Below are 19,104 nucleotides of genomic sequence, written 5' to 3'. Positions count from 1 at the left end.
AACTAACCCAGACTGGAGGGTTAGGAGAGGTTTCCCAGTGGCACCAAAGTTGAGTCCAGGAAGACAAGTGGGGATAAAGTTTAGCTTAATGGGAGGTAGAAGGTCAGGAGTGGGAAGAAGTGAGTTTCTGCCAGAGAAAAAATATGGGTAAAGGCCTCAGCCAGAGAGACTAGTCCTCTAGATAACTGAAACTACTTTATTTAGACACCCTAGAGTTTAGAATATGCAGGAAACAATGCCGCTGAGATTGGAGAGGTAGCCAGATTTGTAAACAATTTAACAATTAATACTTAGTCATAACAGCATTGGGAAGCCATTGAAGGTTTTAAAAGGCTTAAATTCTCCCTAGGGGATTGACATGATCATATTTACATTTAAAAAAGATAACTCAACTGTACAAATAGTGGATTGAATGGGAGCAATGGTGAATGCAGGGGAAAGACTTCAAAGTATTACAGTAGAAAAATGATGATAGCTTGTACTATGGTGGTGGGAATGGAAAGAAATAGAACAATTGGTAGAAGAATCTTTCCGGCTGTGATGTAGGAGGTTTAGGAAGTGACTGGGGAAGTAGGGAAGGTTCATTTGTGAGTTTGGACTCTATTCTGAAGGGATAAATGGTAAACCTTTTAACATTTTAATCATGGGAGTGATCCATTCAGATATGGGTTTAAAGATAGATCACTTGGTTGAAGGTGGTGAGAAGGCTGTCAAAACAGCGCACAGGTAAGAGCTGAGACAAGCGAGGTGGGCGCAGTGCGTCTGTGGAGGCACGGGAGACGCAAGAGAGGTTTCGGAATCACGTCTCAGACTGTCAGAGAAGCAGAAACTGACGCAGGCCCAGGAACAGCTGCTGAGGACTGGAGAAGGCGAGAGAGGCTGGGTGAGGGGGACGCGCAGCTGAGAGCCGCCCACGCCTCCCAGCGCCGGGGGCGGGACCAGAGCACGCACGGCGGCGTGACGCAGGGCCGCAGCTGGCCTCGTTCTGGCCGCCGCCGCCGCTTTCAGGCGGAGTAGGATGAGGCCCGCGGCTGCGGCTCCGGCGTCGGCGGGGGCAGCAGCAGCTGAGGCAGCAGCTGAGGGAGCCGCGACGGCCGCGTCCCCCCCCTCCTGACCTGGATTAGGCCCAGCAGCTCCGTGGCCGCCGCCGCCCCGCGGGGGGGCGGGGTGGGGAAGTGCTTCGTCTCCCCGCCCCCCCCCCCCCATCGCCGCCGCCGCCGCCTCGTAGGAGGCTACCGCCGCGACCCCAGGGAACTCGCGGCCCAGCCTTAAGCCCCCAACCCCGGGGTCTGGCATGAGCGGCTCTTCGGCGGCGCCGGGGAGCGGGTTAGCCGTCGCCGCCTGAGCCCCGGCCTGCCGCCCGACCCCACCTCGCTGACCGAGGCTGACCGCGGAGCGTGCGAACGACCCCGCTACTGCTTTCTTCCTCCCCCAGATCACACAGCCCAGCCCCGGAAGATGGGGAACTGCCTCAAGTCCCCCACTTCGGATGACATCTCCCTGCTTCACGAGTCTCAGTCCGACCGGGCTAGCTTTGGCGAGGGGACGGAGCCGGATCAGGAGCCGCCGCCGCCATATCAGGTAGGGGAGGGTGTGTGTTGGGCAACGGGGGTGCGAGGAGTAGAGGCAGCTCTGGCTGAGATTGTGGGATCTTCGGGGCTGTCACTGCTCCTGGCCTCGGCAATACCTGGCCTGAGGGGCACTGACCCCCTTAGGGCTGGATATGAGGGTGATAGCTCCCCGCCCTCAGGATAGGGGGAATCCTTCACCTCTCCTCAAGCACTGCGTGGGGATGGTACTTGTCCTTGAGTTCTGGGATTCGAGTATGTGTGATATCCCCTTGGCCTGTGGCTGGTGGTTAGATGGTGGAGTTTGGAAGTGATATTTTCCTGCCTTTATGTCTGAACTGTGAGGTTTGGAGGTGATTTCCTCATCGCATCGCCGGCTGGATTTTGGGTTCTGGATAGGTAGTTACTGCCTCCCCCCCCATTTATACTTTCAAGTCTGATCATCCTCTCCTCCCTCCTGTCTGTATTCATTGGATCTGGTAGGCGTTCATTTCTCCCTCTGCTTGGGAGAAGATTTCCAAGTAGTGATTTTGGTTCCAGCAACATCGAGTTACTTGTTTTTATATATGTTTATATTAATTTTTAATCCCTCCTTTTGCTCCACCCCTATGACACACCTTTTAAACGCGCTGACTTAAGAGAACTTGCTTATCTTGAACTTTGGAAACCTTCAAACCTTACTTGAGAAATACCTTCTGTTACTCGTGGTTCTCCCTTTGTATCAAAGACTTGTCTTCTAAATAGCTTCACTGCTTTTTGTACAGCAATCAGCAGCTCCACATATCTTTACACAATTAATAAAGAGCTAAAGACTGCTTTAGAAAACTCAAAACAGATATGTAGATGTTATAATCCGTAATATATATAAACCTTTCCTTTACTTTTTCCATTTTAAATGATGCTGATTAAAAACTTTTCCCCCAGAAGGGCTTGGTTAGTTAAGTGGCTTAATTTTTTTCATGAATGGGGTTTAATTTTCAAACTGGGCAGTCTCCTTTGTTGTTTCATGTGGTGACATCATTATCTAGTGTTATTCTTTTCTCATTCCTATGTAAATCAGTGTCTCACCACACCAGAAAAACCTGATCACATATGCTGGTTTTCTGAATAAAACCCTCAGGAGCCTTTCATATATGCCAATAAAGTCCAGTCTTTTAATTGTGGCATAGAGAAGTCTCCATGATTTCTCTGTCACATTTATATTCCAGGCCTATCAAATACAACAGCCTGTTCACACATCTCTGCCTTAGCTCCATTTGCCCCCTCTGTTTGGAGCCCTTCCCCCAAGGTCAGAAGGTGAACACGTAATCCTCTTTGAGGACTCAACTGTATCTGAAGTCCCTACATTCCCCTCCTTCTCACCCTGAATCCATTACTCCCTTCTTTGTGTCCCCCCGAAGGAAATGTACACACTTTCATTAGCAGCCCATTTAACACTTGAGTGTTATCCTTGTTTAGTTAGATGTGTGTCTCATTCTTGAGGCATTTCCCTCCTTCTCCAGTATAAGCTGCATGCAGGTAGGGACCCTGTGTTTCCTGTTCGTTGTATACTCAGCATCTGGCTCATAGTAGATGCTTAGTAACTGGAGTAAGTGAAGACTGTAAGCCCTTGAGAACAGGGACTGTGTCCCCCTTGCTTAGTGTAATTTCTGGCACATAAGCACTTAAATGTTGAGTGAATTAATGAATTTGAATTCAGTTGTTTTGTAAATTTACACACCCATTTCTTCCAAAGAATTGTCACAAGGGAAGTCTCTTAAAAAATCCAAGCTAAGTCTAGATGTTTTTCTGAGTCTTTGAAGCAAGTAAATAGTTTATATTTCACTCTTGGTTTCCTTCATAAATGCTATAGGACATTGTGCTTATTTCAGTTTCATAAGTAAAATTTTTTAGAGGCATGAGTTTTTATTTCAAAATCTCCTTCCATGTTTCCTAGAAAGGCAAGTCAAATATCTTTGACTTTCTACACTCTTTCATCCTTATGATAAATGCAGTGTTAAGAATAACTTCTTTAGAATTTATGGGAATTGTATTTGCCTTTTCCAGGAGGATAAGATGATAAGAGTTTTTTTGGTGTCATGAAGGAAAGTTGTTTGAAACATGTTTGTGACAGCGGGAGTTTTTTGTGGTTGCCATTTCCTGAAATGAACGACCCAGAAACTGATATGCAAATTTGGCATCAATTTGAAAGAAGTAATTTCTTTAAAGATAGAAGCATTAAAAAGAGAAACTTTTGTAGAAATTTGTCTTACCTGAAGGAATTGAAGTTTTTAGGAATGTAAATCAGGTGGTCTGAGAAATACTAATGCAAGGTAAATGATTTATATTTTCAGTGGATAGAAGTGACTTATTTTTTTCTTCAAAAATAGTGTATAATTGACAGAGCTACAGAAATATTGGCTTATTTCCTTAAAGAATAGTCTCAGTTACAGTAGGATTTTTTAAAAATTCATGGAGGGAATAACTGATTATAAAGGAACACATTTGGTATTTCTCTGTAGTGAGGGTTAAAAGAAAAGATGTACAATGTATCATATGCCAAGAGCTCTATATAAAAAACTTCTGTAAGATCCAATTATTTCTTATTAGCAGGATCTGAGATTTGTTTTATCTATTTGCTTAAATGTAAGTGCTTAAATGTAAGCACTGCACTACTGTGGTCAAAGTTGATGGGAAGTACGTATTTCTCTCCTGGGTTTCTTTTGTAGCCTAGCCTCTTAACTGGTCTCTCTGCTTTCACCCTTACCCTCCCTTTAGTCTGTGCTTAACCCATCATCCAGAGTGACTATGGTGAAACAGATCATGACACTCTACTCAACTTTCTGTGGATCCTCATTTCGTTCAAAGTAAAAGCCAAATTCCTTAGTGTCCCATAAACCCTACATGATCTATATAACCTCTGCTCCCATACATAGCTCTTATGACACCTCTTACTGCTCTGCCCTTTGCTGGCTTCCTCTGGCCTCCTTGTTTCTAGGATACTCCAGGACCTTTACTCTGTTTTTTTTCTGTGCCTTGAGTACTCTTCCCCCAGGTATCATCATGGCTGACTCCCTTACCTTCAAGTTTTTAGTCAAATGACACCTTCTTACACCTTCTCTGACCACCCTATTTAAAAGTGCACTTGCGTTGGCACCCTGGAATTCTCGCTTACCCTGTTCTATTTTTTTCCCGTAGCATTTATCACTTTCTAACACATTATCTTTACTTATTATATTTATTGTTTATTATCTGTCTCCTCCTGCTAGGTGGTAAACTCCCTGAGGAAAGGGGAGTTTTTAAAAAATTGTTGTTTCCCAAGTGCCTAAATAGTGCCTGGCACACATTAGGCACTCAGTTGTTGGTTGAATGACTGAATTTCTTTTAAATGAATTAATATATTTATTTTGAGGCAAGTGCAGTAGAGTGTTTTATAAGAATTATGCACATTCCTAGTGCCATTTTCCTTTTTTTTTTTCAGTAGGCGGGCCTCTCACTGTTGTGGTCTCTCCCGTTGCGGAGCACAGGCTCCGGACGCGCAGGCTTAGCGGCCATGGCTCACGGGCCCAGGCGCCCCGCAGCATGTGGGATCTTCCCGGACAGGGGCACGAACCCGTGTCTCCTGCATCGGCAGGCGGATTCTCAACCACTGCGCCACCAGGGAAGCCCAATGGATCATTTTTAAGGAATCAATCCTAAAAATCAAATCCCAATAATATTAAATATAGGAATTGGTTTAAAATAATTATTGATAAAATAGGGTTTTTTCACCTTGTTTATATTCTATAACAAAATGTTTATTTTGTGAGAAAGAACTTAAATCTTTGTCCTTAAAGAAATTGGAGGGAAGAGGTTAGAGCTTTTCTTGAATTAGAAGGTAAAAAACAAAGAAATTTGGCATGCCATCTACTCTTTCCTTCCTGAATGTTTAAAAAGAATACAGAGGAAATCTGCCCATCAAGGGCAGCCTTAGAAGGGTTGTGAGAGGGAGGATAAGTCATGAAAGGCTGAGGAATGAAGGTTGATAAGAGGAAAGGGCCAGGTAGGTAGCCCAGCTTTGAAAAGTGTAAGTGAACAGATTGAGAAACCACTAACTAGTCACTCTAAGACCCCCATTTCTCATGGCTAATTCAGGAGTGGCACTCTGTTAAATTAATATTCATTGACAACAGAAAAGCACTTTACAGTACTTTAATCTGAATATATATATACATATATAAATAAAGTGGTATCTCTCACTTTTGCAGTAGTTATATAGTTTGAGATTTACTTACCTCTTCGTTCTGCCGTGCACTTTGTGATTAATACATTTGAGATTTTAAAATCAGAAGAAAAATTATTGGTAATACAGCACTGAGTGCAAGTGTAGCTCTGGTTTTGGAATCAGAGGGGTCTGAGTTCATATCCTGGTTCATATCACTTAACGTGTAAAATATGAAGAGAGTTTATCAGATTATGTTGTGTCTTGAAGAACTTCTTTCACAAATAACAAAACATAACATTTTGGATATTTCAAACTGACTGAAGGTTACTTTTTTTTTTTAAGGCTTGGTCTCTCCTATAGAACTCCTTAAAAGAAACCCCTCTCGTTTAAAGATCTAGAATATAAGGAAATACTCATTTTTAAGCATTTAGATCTGTAATAGTAATAATACCTTGTTTTTCTGGTATCTTTATGAAGTTAAGTTCAGGTAGTTGAATTTTTTTTGAATGTATTAGTGTTTTGTTTACTATTTTGTTGGAAATTACCTCAATGTATCTCACATATCTTGCTCTTATTAAACAAATTATTTCACTTAAAAAAAACTCCCTTTGTGTGAAATTTTATCCCTCCCCTCTTGAAATTTTACCTTTTCATTGAGGTGCAGATCAACTCTAACCTCTTTAATAAAGCCTCCACTGACCATTTTTTCCCCTCTCCTGATTTCTTCAAGTGCAGTATTTTCTGTTTGTAATATTTATGTGGAGATCATATATTATCTTATTAGCTCTCGGTGCTTTAACATTTATTATTTTAACAGATTACTGTTTCCTTAAAAGTGAGAATGATGTGTTAAGATTTTAAAAGTTTCTCAGTGGAGTGGAATGGTACCTTACACATTGTAGACACCTGGTATCTAACTTAGAACTCTGCCTTCTCCCTCTTACACTGTCACCACTGGAACTGAGGTTTTCATGACCTCTCACAATTATTACCTATTTGATGTCTCCTCTTCCATGCATTTCATCCCCAACCATTTATTGTTCAGTAAATTCTATCCAAATCATATTCCCTTGCCTCTTAATCCTTAATGATTCTTCCCGACTCATCACTGAAGATCTGTCGTAGCATTCAGAGTTATGATCTGGCTTCTTTTATACTTTTCCAGCTTTTCGTAGTCTTATATAAAACCTATACTCTAGTCAGACTGAAGTTTGCTATGTTCTGTATATGCCTTCTGCTTTCCAGCCTCTGCCTTTGCTCATTCTATTCCTGTTGCCCAGAATACTCCTCTAAATCATTCCTGATATAAATTTTAGCTTGCAATGTCCAGCTCAAATGTTATGAGTCCTTTTCTGATCTCCCCCAACATGAATAACTTCTTAATCTGAACTTATTTAGCACTTTGTTTACCATTCTTAGGACACTTCTTTACCCTTCCTATTTGATTTTAATTATTTGTAACAATGTTGCCTGTACCCTACTAGAATCCAAGTCTGATGATTCATCCTTGCATTGCTAGAACTGTGCTTTTCACATAGCAGGCACTCAAATACTTGAGTAAATGTGAAAATCAGTTATTGTGTTTTTCTGTGAGTGTGAAGTCTTATGGTTGTTCGATTCTTTATAAATTGTTCCCAGAATCCTGTGCTTTAGTGTTTGGCTTTTGTACTTTAAAGGGTTCTGCTATTTTTCTCTCCCACATTAACTATTTTATCTGACTATATTCAGTTTTGTCCTATCACTTCTAAATTATAATGTGCATAAGCTTTGGGAAAGTTAATCTGTTTACCTCGTTTTCATTTGAGTTTGGTCTGTGTTTTGTGTAGCACAGTTTGCCTCTTCTTTTTTTAATAACTAAGCAAATATCTTTGCTTATTTATTTGTAACCATTGTTACAAGGGTTTTGTTTGTTTATGCATGATCTACCCCTCTGGATGTCCTTTAATTAAGGCTGATTCTTTGCCATTAAGAATGTATGAGCACCTTTAAGAGTAGGACAGTCTGTGTGTCAGTTTAATTCTAGAGCCAATTATAGGGTAACTTGAGAAGATAGGGGTAATGAGTACTTGGTACATAAGATCTGAGAACTTGACTTTCTTAAAATATTTTTTAGTTAGCACTTTCTAGTATATATTTTTGTAAAATTTAGATCTTTTAAAAATCATAATACTATAGGTAGAAGGGGATTTTTTTTTAAAGATCTTAATTTTATTTGGTTCCTTCTACATAGAAAAATTGTCACAGAATGGCTACTATAGGTTTTCCCTGACTTTTTTTCTTCAACTTGTACCACTTCTTTCTGTCTTTACTGTCTCAGCCAGTTCAAAATTTCTAGAAATGAGGAAGGAAGTGAAAGGAGGATGACTGTAAATACAGTTGGAATTAGATGTTGTATTTCTTTGTCATCTTGCCTCAAGCCACTTCTGAATGTAATTATCTTCTGTGTATTACCTTTCTTCAAGCAAAGAGTTAGGGATTATGTGTTTCTGTCCTGTATCAATAGATTATTAAAAAATAGGCTGTAACACATTTCCAGAAGTTGGTTCCTCGTCAGTAACTTTTAATATTGAATTTAACAAATATTTGTGATATTGTTAACCTGTTCAGTATTCAGGATTTTTGCAGTTGTGATGTAAATGGAATCAAGAGTGAGGTGGTACATGCCGCGGAGCGGCTGGGCCCGTGAGCCGTGGCCGCTGGGCCTGCGCGTCCGGAGCCTGCGCTCCTCAACGGGAGAGGCCACAGCAGTGAGGGGCCCGCATACCACACACACAAAAAAAAACCAAAAAAAACCAAGAGTGAGGTGGTAAAGATACTAAAGACTCAAGAGTGGAAATGTGAGTGAAAGATGTGAGGAAAAGCTAGCATATAGATAGCCAAAGTGTGTGTGTTTTTAATGGCAGAAGAAATTGCTACATGCAGTTGAAAAGTAAAGTGATAAGGGAGAACTAAATATATTTGCTTCTCTTGGAGAATCTGCCTGACCTTTTTGGTTTTGATATTCAATTTGACTTTATGGCATGTTGCTTTTCAAGTCTTAGAAGAGTTCCTTATTGTAACCAATTAAAAATACTTTGAGGGCTTCCCTGGTGGCTCAGTGGCTGAGAGTCCGCCTGCGGATGCAGGGGACACGGGTTCGTGCCCTGGTCCGGGGAGATCCCACATGCCACGGAGCAGCTGGGCCCGTGAGCCATGGCCGTTGAGCCTGCACGTCAGGAGCCTGTGCTCTGCAACGGGAGAGGCCACAACAGTGAGAGGCCCGCGTAACGCAAAAGAAAACCAAAAAAACAGAAAACTTTGAGTTCATTTTAATATGAATGCACATATACCTATCTTTTAATTAAATACCCAACATGGAGTGTGCTCCCAGGGGCAGTTGAGTAATTATCTTGTTACTTAATCCAGAGAGCATACAGTAAGGTAAGTAAGGGATATGAAGGTGTGGGAATGAAGAAAGCAATCCTCCAGATATATTAGTTCCTAAATTTATTAAAACTTTCTGAATTCTAATGAAACTGAATGGCTTTAAGAAGAATGAGACTTTTATAATTGATCCAATTAGTTAAAATTACATGTAATTGTGTATAACAATTTATTCTTATATATGTGGCAAAAAAAAGCAGTTTACCGTAAACTGAGTAGCAAGGCTTTAAGGATAAAAACCCGGACACTTCAACACTTCATACTTCATTTCTTCTATCCGTCAGTAGGTATGTGTTGGGCACCAAGGTGAAAGGAGAAATGAGTCCTTTACCCTTAAGGAGCTACCACTTTAAGGAGACAAGATTAATGTATATACATGAAGCATTTATTCAGTGTGAAACAATATAATCAAGTATTAAACTTGAGACTTTTTAAGTTGGAGGATCAATTTATGATAGGGCAGTGAATCACAAAATAACTCTTTAGCTTCTGAAGACATCAAATGATGAACATCAATGTAAAAAATAATAAAAGCAAAAGAACTGCCCTGATTAAACTATGAGTTGGGGAGCTTGGAGCTGGAAAAATAATCGGTAGGTGGTGAGCATTAATTTAGAGGGAGTTGTATAATGTTGTACAGTTAAAGTATAATATGTGCGTATGTGTGTAAAACCTTTTTATTGCTTATGTACAATAAAGAGTATATCTTTAATAGTATAAATAACATCTTAACTATATAGTCCAGTGACCTTTTACATATGATAACCAACATCAAGATATAGCCAATGTCCAACCCCCCAAAAGGCTCCCTCGTATCTACCCTAACAGTCAATACCCCTTCCCCAAAGGTAACTACTGTTCTGACCTCTTACCACCTTCTATTTGTTTTGCCCAGTTTTGAACTTAAATAATTTGTTCAGCATTGTTTGTGAAATTCAGTTATGATGCTCCGTATTAGTGGCAGTAGCTTATATTATATTTCATTGCTGTAGAGGATTCAGTTGTATAAATATACTTTTAAAATCCATTTTACTATTAATACATATTTGGGTTGTGTTAGTTTTTGACTGTATGAATGTGCTGTGAACATTTTTAAAAATATATGTAAATACCTATTTGGTTTATATTCAGGAGTGGAAATGCTGGGTAATGGAACAGATATATATTTAGTTTTTCCCACAGTATTTTATTATGGAAATTTCAAAAACAAAAGTTGACAGAATTATTTGAATACTCATATTCCTACCACTTAGACTGTAGTTAACATTTTGCTATATTTGTTTTAACACATACCCAGTCACTTTATCAGTCCATCCTATTTTTGGATGCATTTCAGAATAAGTTGCCAAAGTGGTTTCACCAGTTTACACTCCTGTCAGCTATATAGAAGAGTTCTGTTTGCTCTACATCCTTACCAGCACCTGCTATTGTCAGTCTTTTATTTTAGACACTCTGATAAGTGTGTAGAAGTGTTTCATTGTGGTTTTAATTTGCATTTCCCCAATGAGAAGTGCATACCAGTATGCATACTAATATGTGGTCTTTTGTCGCTGGTCTCTTACTGTTTTCAAGATTCATCTATGTTGTAGCATGTATCAGGACTTCATTTCTTTTATTGTGAAGTATTTCATTGTGTGGATCAACCACATTTTGTTTAGCCATTCTTCATTGATGAACATTTGGGCTTCCATTTTTTGGCTCTCATGAATGCTTTTATAAACATTTATTTGTGTGCAAGTTTTTGTACAGATATGTTTTCATATCTCTTGGTTATACACTTCCTAGTAGAATTGCTGTGTCACATAATTCCATGTTTAACCTTTTGAGGGACTGCCAAACTGTTTTCCAAAACACTTGTAGTATGGTTTTACATTCCCACCAGTAGTGCACAAGGGTTCCAATTGCTGCACATCATCACCAAAACTTATTATCTTTTTTAAAAAAATTATAGCCATTCTAGTGCCTATGAAGTGGTATCTCATTGTGGTTTTGGAGTTTTTTTAAAAAAAATTAATTAACTTATTTGTTTATTTATTTTTGGCTGTGTTGGGTCTTCGTTTTTGCGCGCGGGCTCTCTCTCGTTGCAGTGAGCGGGAGCTACTCTTCATTGCAGTGCGTGGGCTTCCCATTGCGGTGGCTTCTCGTTGCAGAGCACAGCCTCTAGGCATGCGGGCTTCAGTAGTTGTGGCTCGCAGGCTCTAGAGCGCGGGCTCAGTAGTTGTGGCACACAGGCTTAGTTGCTTCGTGGCATGTGGGATCTTCCCAGACCAGGGCTCGAATCCCCTGCATTGGCAGGCAGATTATTAACACTGAGCCACCAGGGAAGTCTTCATGTGGTTTTGATTGCATTTCCGTAAAGGCTCATGTTGAGCATCTTTTCATGTGCTTCTTGGCCATTTGTACATCTTTGGAGAAATGTCTATTCAGATCCTTATTGAGTTGTAAGAGTTCTTTATATATTCTGATCCCTCGTCAGATATGAGATTTGCAAGTTTTTTCCTGTTTTGTGGACTGTCTTTTCACTTTTTAAAAATTAATTTTTGTTGGAGTATAGTTGATTAACAATGTTGTGTTAGTTCCTGCTGTGAATCAGTTATACGTATATCCACTCTTCTTAAAATTCTTTTCCCATATAGGTCATTACAGAGTGTTGAGTAGAGTTCCCTGTGTTACACAGTAGGTCCTTATTAGTTATCTATTGTCAATTCCAATCTCCTCCTTTATCCCCTCCCCCCTTCCTCCTTGATAACCATGAGTTTACCTTCCTTTAAATCTTTATGTCCTTTCCTCTTAGTTAATTACAGATAGAGAACATATATGACATGAATAATCCTTCCATTGAAAGCGCTCAGAGAAAGGGTATGAAGTGGTATTTTTCAGAAGAACATAACGTTACTGGGAGCAAACTGACAGTTGTTTTGGTGATGAGAATTTCAGAATTTTGGATGAATAAAGACAGCGATAGTCGTCTACTCTGAGACTGTTTTAAGACTTGTCAGAATCTTTGGAAGCGAATGCAAACAAAAAGCCAGTAGCTTTTGTAATTATACCCTATAAAGCTGTTTTCTGCTTCTAGAGACCCTAACAAGCATACTCTGTTCAATTTCATGTTTTATTTGTACTTTTCCATCATTTCTGCAAAAAAACCTTCAAATATCATTATTAGATCTTTGTGAGTGATCTCTCCTGCTTGTTCCTACAGATAGACTAGTTTGGGGGTGGTGGTTTAATTTTTATGGGAGTATAGTTGATTTACAATGTTGTGTTACTTTCTGCTGTAGAGTGAAGTGTATCAGTTATACATATACATATATCCACTCTTTTTAAAATTCTTTTTCCATATAGGTCATTACAGAGTATTTACGAGTAGAGTTCCATTTGCTATACAGTAGGTCCCTATTAGTTATCTATTTTATATATATGTGTATATGTCAATCCCAATCTCCCAATTTATCCCTCCCCCCTTTTCCCCCCGGTAACCATAAATTCACTTTTTACATCTGTGACTCTATTTCTGTTTGTAAATAAGTTCATTTGTAACATTTTTTTAGTTTCCACGTATAACCACTATCATATGATATTTGTCTTTCTCTGTGTGACTTATATCACTCAGTGTGACAATCTCTAGGTCCATCCATGTTGCAAATGGCATTATTTCATTCTTTTTTATGCCTGAGTAATATTCCATTGTACATATGTACCACATCTTCTTTATCCATTCCTCTGTTCATGGACATTTAGGTTGCTTCCATGTCTTTTCCAGTTATGGTTTTCTCTGGATATATGCCCAGGAGTAGGATTGCTTATCATATGGTAGCTCTATTTTTAGTTTCTTAAGGAACCGCCATACTGAATCTTAAAAAAAAAAGGTTCTGACAAACCTAGGGGCGATACAGGAATAAAGACGCAGATGTAGAGAATGGACTTGAGGACATGGGGAGGGGGAAGGGTAAGCTGGGACAAAGTAAGAGAGTAGCATTGACATACATACACTACCAAATATAAAATAGGTAGCTAGTGGGAAGCAACTGCATCACACAGGGAAATCAGCTTGGTGTTTTGTGACCACCTAGAGGAGTCAGATGGGGAGGGTGGGAGGGAGATGCAAGAGGGAGGGCATTTGGGGATATATGTATACATATAGCTGATTCACTTTGTTATGCAGCAGAAACTAACACAACATTGTAAAGCCATTATACTCCAATAAAGATGTTAAAAAAAAAAAAGAACCGCCATACTGTTCTCCATAGTGGCTGTACCAATTTACATTCCCACCAACAGAGTAGGAGGATTCCCTTTTCTCCACACCCTCTCCAGCATTTATTGTTTGTAGGTTTTTTGGTGGTGGCCGTTCTGACCGGTGTGAGGTGATACCTCATTGTAGTTTTGATTTTCATCTCTCTAATAATTAGTGATGTTGAGCATCTTTGTTTTAAAAAAATGTATTTATTTATTTATTTTTGGCTGCATTGGGTCTTTGCACGCGGGCTTTCTCTAGTCGTGGTCTTCGTTGCAGTGTGTGGGCTTCTCATTGCGGTGGCTTCTCTTGTTTCGGAGCATGGCCTCTAGGTGCGCTGGCTTCAGTAGTTGTGGCTCGCAGGCTCTAGAGTGCAGGCTCAGTAGTTGTGGTGCACGGGCTTAGTTGCTGTATGGCATGTGGGATCTTCCCGGACCAGGGCTTGAACCCACGTCCCCTGCATTGGCAGGCAGATTCTTAACCACTGTGCCACCAAGGAAGCCCTGTTGAGCATCTTTTCATGTGCTTTCTGGCCATCTGTATATCTTTTTTGGAGAAATGTCTGTTTAGATCTTCCAACTGTTTTTCGATTGGGTTGCTTTTTTTTGATACTGAACTGCATGGGCTGTTTGTATATTTTGGAGATTAATCCCTGTAGGTCACTTTCTTTGCATATATTTTCTCCCATTCAGTGGGTTATCTTTTTGTTTTGTTTATGGTTTCCTTTGCTATGGTCTTTTCACTTTCTTGATGGTGTTACTTGAGCACAAAAATTGCTAATTCTGGTGGATCCAATTTAGTTTTTCTTTTGTCACTTGAGCTTTTGGTGTTGTGTCTAAGAAAATTTTGCCTAACCCACATTCACAAAGATTTACTCCTGTGTTTTCTTTTAAGAATTAATTTTTGTGTGTAGTGTAAGGAAAGCCCAAATTTATTATTTTGAATGTGACTATCCTGTCAGAGCACCATTTGTTCAATATTTCCCCATTGTTGTGCCCCAAATCAATTGTCCGTTAAGTGTTAAGGGGTTATTTCTGGACTCTTCAGTTATGTTCCATTGATCTACATGTCTGCTCTTGGCTTCTCTTGTTGTGGAGCACTGGCTATAGGCATGTGGGCTTCAGTAGTTGTGGTGTGCAGGCTCTAGAGTGCAGGCTCAGTAGTTGTGGCACACGGACTTAGTTGCCCTGCAGCATGTGGGATCTTCCTGGACCAGGGATCAAACCTGTGTCCCCTGTATTGGCAGGCGGATTCCTAACCACCTCACCACCAAGGAAGTCCCTACATGTCTATTCTGGTTTTTTTTTTTTTAATTTAAATTTTATTTGTTTATTTTTGTCTGCGTTGGGTCTTCGTTGCTGTGTGCAGGCTTTCTCTATTTGCGGTGAGTGGGGGCTACTCTTCATTGCAGTGCACAGGCTTCTCATTGCAGTGGCTTCTCTTGTTGAGGAGCACGGGCTCTAGGCACGTGGGCTTCAGTAGTTGTGGCACACAGGCTCAGTAGCTGTGGCTCATGGGCTCTAGAGCACAGGCTCAGTAGCTGTGGCACACAGGCTTTGTTGCTCTGTGGCATGTGGGATCTTCGCGGAGCAGGGATCGAACCCGTGTCCCCTGCATTGGCAGGCGGATTCTTAAGCACTGCACCAGCAGGGACGTCCCTACATGTCTATTCTTAATGCTAGTCCTACACTAGTTTTGTAGTAAGTTTTGAAATCAGGAGGTGTGAATCTTCAGACTTTGTTCTTGTTATTCAACATTATTTTGGCTATTCTTAGTCCCTTATAATTCCATATGAATTTTAGGATCAATTGTCAATTTCTGAAAATAAATCAACTGGGATTTTGATACGACCACATTTAACTTTTTTTAAATGAATCTACACTAAAATATCATTATTATCCAAAATCCATAGTTTACATTAAGGTTCACGCTTGGTGTTGTATACTCTATGAGTTTGGACAAATGTACAATGACATGGATTCTCTGTTATATATAATATCATACAGAATATTTTGCCTGCCTAAAAAATCCTCTGTGCTCCACATATTCATCCCTTCCTCCTAACGCCTGGCAACCACTGATCTTTTACTGTCTCCATAGTTTTTCTTTTCCAGAATGTCATATATTTAGAATCAAACAGCATGTAGCCTTTTCACATTGGCTTCTTTCACATAGTAATGTGCAATGAAGTTTCTTCCATGTCTATCCATGGCTTAATAACTCATTTCTTTTTAGTACTGAATAGTATTCCATTGTCTTGATGCTCCACAAGTTTATCCGTTTACCTACTAAAGCATATCTTGGTTGCTTCCAAGTTTTGGCAATTATGATTGAAGCTGTTGTTAACATCCATGTGCAGGTTTTGGGATGGATATAAGTTTTCAACTCCTTTAGGTAAATACCAAGGAGCATAATTGCTGGATTGTATATGGTTAAGAGTATGTTTGGTAAGAAACTGCCAAACTGTCTTTCAAAGTGGCTGTGCCATTTGCATTCCCACCAGCAGTAAGGGAGAGTTCCTGTTGCTCCATCCACATCCTCACCAGCATTTGATACTGTCAAGTGTTTTGAATTTTCACCGTTCTAATAGGTGTAAGTGGTGTTTTTGTTTGCTTGTTTTAATTTGCAATTCCCAGTGCTTCTCAGTGTCCACCTCTACCCCCTTAGGTGAAGAAGAATAGAATGCTCTGGCATATATCAAAATGGTTCCTTTCCCACTCCTCCTCTTGGGAGCATGAGGGGAATTTTTCTCTGATACTCACTGGGAGGACCTGGTAAAGCTCATGGAAATAAAACTTACAAATTTACTGTGGGGTCCCCCTGAAATGTTTTTTTTTTTTTTTTTTTTTTTTTTTTTGGCGGTACGCGGGCCTCTCACTGTTGTGGCTTCACCTGTTGCGGAGCACAGGCTCCGGACGCACAGGCTCAACGGCCATGGCTCACGGGCCCAGCCGCTCCGCGGCATGTGGGATCTTTTCCCGGATCGGGGCACAAACCCATGTCCCCTGCATCGGCAGGCGGACTCTCAACCACTGCGCCACCAGGGAAGCCCACCCCCCTGGAGTTTTTAACTCAGACTTGTTCACACTGAACCCCTAGTAATCATACAGTCCCCAGCAGAATTACAGTTCAGGTTTTCCTACCCCAGCACTGGTTCTGCTGACAGGTTTCTGCTCTGGTAAGTTGTGATTTTCTGTATCCATCTCTCTGTCTCTCAAGTTTTGGGGTCAGCAGTTTGCTCTGTGACCTCACATCTCTGACCGATCTAAGAAGAGTTGTTGATTTTTTTTGTTAGGGTAGTGTGGTGACTTCTAAGCTTACATGCTAGATCAGAAACTGGAAGTTCTTAATTTTCATAATAATTACATGAAAGTGAATGTTATTCCCATCTTATAGATGAAGAAATAGGTTTAGCAGTAGAGCTAGTCAGCTATGAGAATTGAGTTTTAGATGGTAGAGGTAATTGCACAGTGTGGCAGAGGAATAGTAGAAGAATCAAAATAGATATGTTAACACTAGATTTGACTCAAAGGCAGTCATGGGGACCTGGGAGTCCTTTTCTAGTAGAGTGAATCTGTCAGAAGAATGGAATATTGGAATAAAGTGCTTTATACAGTGATAATTGAGGTAATGAGACTCCTTTATAATAAAGTGGGTCTTCTAAAAATATCTCCTAAATCATATAAAGGTAAGTTTCATATAGCACAGCAGTGTTCTGCTAAATTGACAGAAACATCCCTGTGCATAACATCTATTTTGTCATTTGAAAATACACACCACTGTCAGTAAAATGCTAAAGTTACCCAAGTGTGTTTTTGGTGTTCCAGTGTCCTCTTTTCTATCCTCAATTGGTGATCCCCCTTTCACTTTTCTTTTCTCCCTTAGGTGATCTGGGCTCCCTGTCTAACCTTTCTCTCTCAAATCAAACATTGTACATTTGCCATTAATTGATATTAAGGCACCAATTCCTGATTGAGGCTAATTTATAGTATAGTGTGAATGTGGTTTTTTTAGCATTATCTCCACTAGTCATTTGTATCCTAGTTTCTTGCCTTTTACTGTGATTTTTTTTAAATTTATTTATTTTTTGGCTGCGTTGGGTCTTCATTGCTGCACACAGGCTTTCTTCAGTTGTGTCGAGCAGGGGCTACTCTTCGTTGTGGTGTGCTGGCTTCTCATTGCGGTGGCTTTTCTTGTTGCGGAGCACGGGCTCTAGGCACACAGACTTTAGTAGTTGTGGCACGTGGGCTCAGTCGTTGTGGCTTGCGGGCTCTAGAGCACAGGCTCTGTAGTTGTGGCTCACGGGGCTTAGTTGCTCCGCAGCATGTGGGATCTTCCTGGACCAGGGCTCAGACCCGTGTCCCCTGCCTTGGCAGGCACATTCTTCACTGTGCCACCAGGGAAGCCCTGTGATATTTTTTTAAATGTAGAAGTAATAGAAGTAGATTTGAAGCTTAAGAGGGCCCTGAAGCCATAGGTACTGATAAGTAGTCTGTTCAGGGTGATGAAGGAGCAAGGAGACTTAAAAAATAAGACTTAAAAGATGGGGTATTGTAATCACACAGGAGAATTGAATGGATCCAGTTGTAGAAAATGCAACTGCAATTAGATATAAGTGAAATTTTCCAATTCAAACAATTTATTTTGGATAGATAAGTTTTGGATAGAAACCTTCTAAAATATGTTTTACATTTTTAACTTTTTTTAAATTCCAGAACACTGTCTTTGGTAACACTGTCTTAACTAAGACTGATTCACAGCTGGGTCTTTTCAAACTTCACAATGCTCCCTTTTCATTCTCACTCCTTCCCCCATAAATCACTGAAATACTGACTTCTGAGCAGATTTTCATCTCATTTTACTGATTCAAAACATATTAGAAGGATTAGTTTATTATTCTCTGTAGGTGATAGAATGGTGCCCCAGAGTCTTATTATGTAAGGATATTTGTGTTACTGAATAAAATCTATTCTGCTTTTAATTCTTTTCTTTTTTTAAAAAATATTTATTTATTTATTTGGCTGCACCAGGTCTTAGTTGCAGCTCGCTGGGTCCTTAGTTGTGGCTCAGCAGCTCCTTAGTTGTGACACTCAAGCTTCTTAGTTGTGTCATGTGAACTCTTAGTTGAGGCATGCATGTGGGATCTAGTTCCCTGCCCAGGGACCAAACCCAGGGCCCCTGCATTGGGAGTGTGGAGTCTTATCCACTGCACCACCAGGGAAGTCCTTCTGCTTTTAATTCTTGTACCAGCATTTTATAATTTTTTTTTCTCATTTGTCTTCCCACTGTCTGATGGTTCTTCATCTACTGTTAGTGCAGCTCCCCTTACAGTAACTCTTCTATTTTCTGCATATTGGAAAATCAGATAATTAGGCTTGTCATAATATTTCCTAGCAGCTGCCAATAGAAGAGAGCCCAAAGGTAGTACCTATGAGTAGAGCAACATTTTTATTTGTGAATAAACTGTTTGGGGATTTGGATACATGGGCACCTTGTACTTTTTTTTAAGGTTCAGAAAATTATTTTTAGAGTTTCTGTTGCAGAAATTTGCTTAAGTAAATAAAGTTGATTTTAGCAGGAAGTCCATATATACATGAGAGTAGAGAAATAGAGAAAGGGAAGAAACCTTCCTTAATATTGAGGTAAGCTTATCAGTATTTCATTTTTCACATACAGCTCCCATACCCCACTGT

The 19,104-nt window shown here is 40.2% G+C and overlaps 1 protein-coding gene across 1 annotated transcript in view; it reads left to right on the top strand.

Annotated features, from left to right (window-relative positions):
* The first annotated feature begins 757 nt into the window (after positions 1-757).
* The window catches only part of RNF11 (ring finger protein 11), a 40,906-nt gene continuing 22,559 nt past the window's right edge, over positions 758-19,104 (top strand). Inside the window, exon 1 of the mRNA XM_059064406.2 lies at positions 758-1,581. Coding sequence (XP_058920389.1) covers positions 1,459-1,581 — 123 coding nt within the window. The 5' untranslated portion in view covers positions 758-1,458. The remainder of the gene's footprint in view (positions 1,582-19,104) is intronic.

This window comes from Kogia breviceps, chromosome 1 (genome assembly GCF_026419965.1).
Source record: "Kogia breviceps isolate mKogBre1 chromosome 1, mKogBre1 haplotype 1, whole genome shotgun sequence".
In the NCBI taxonomy this organism is placed as follows: domain Eukaryota; kingdom Metazoa; phylum Chordata; class Mammalia; order Artiodactyla; family Physeteridae; genus Kogia; species Kogia breviceps.
Note: the sequence above shows the minus strand (reverse complement) of the source record. Positions and strands in the feature narration are given on the sequence as shown.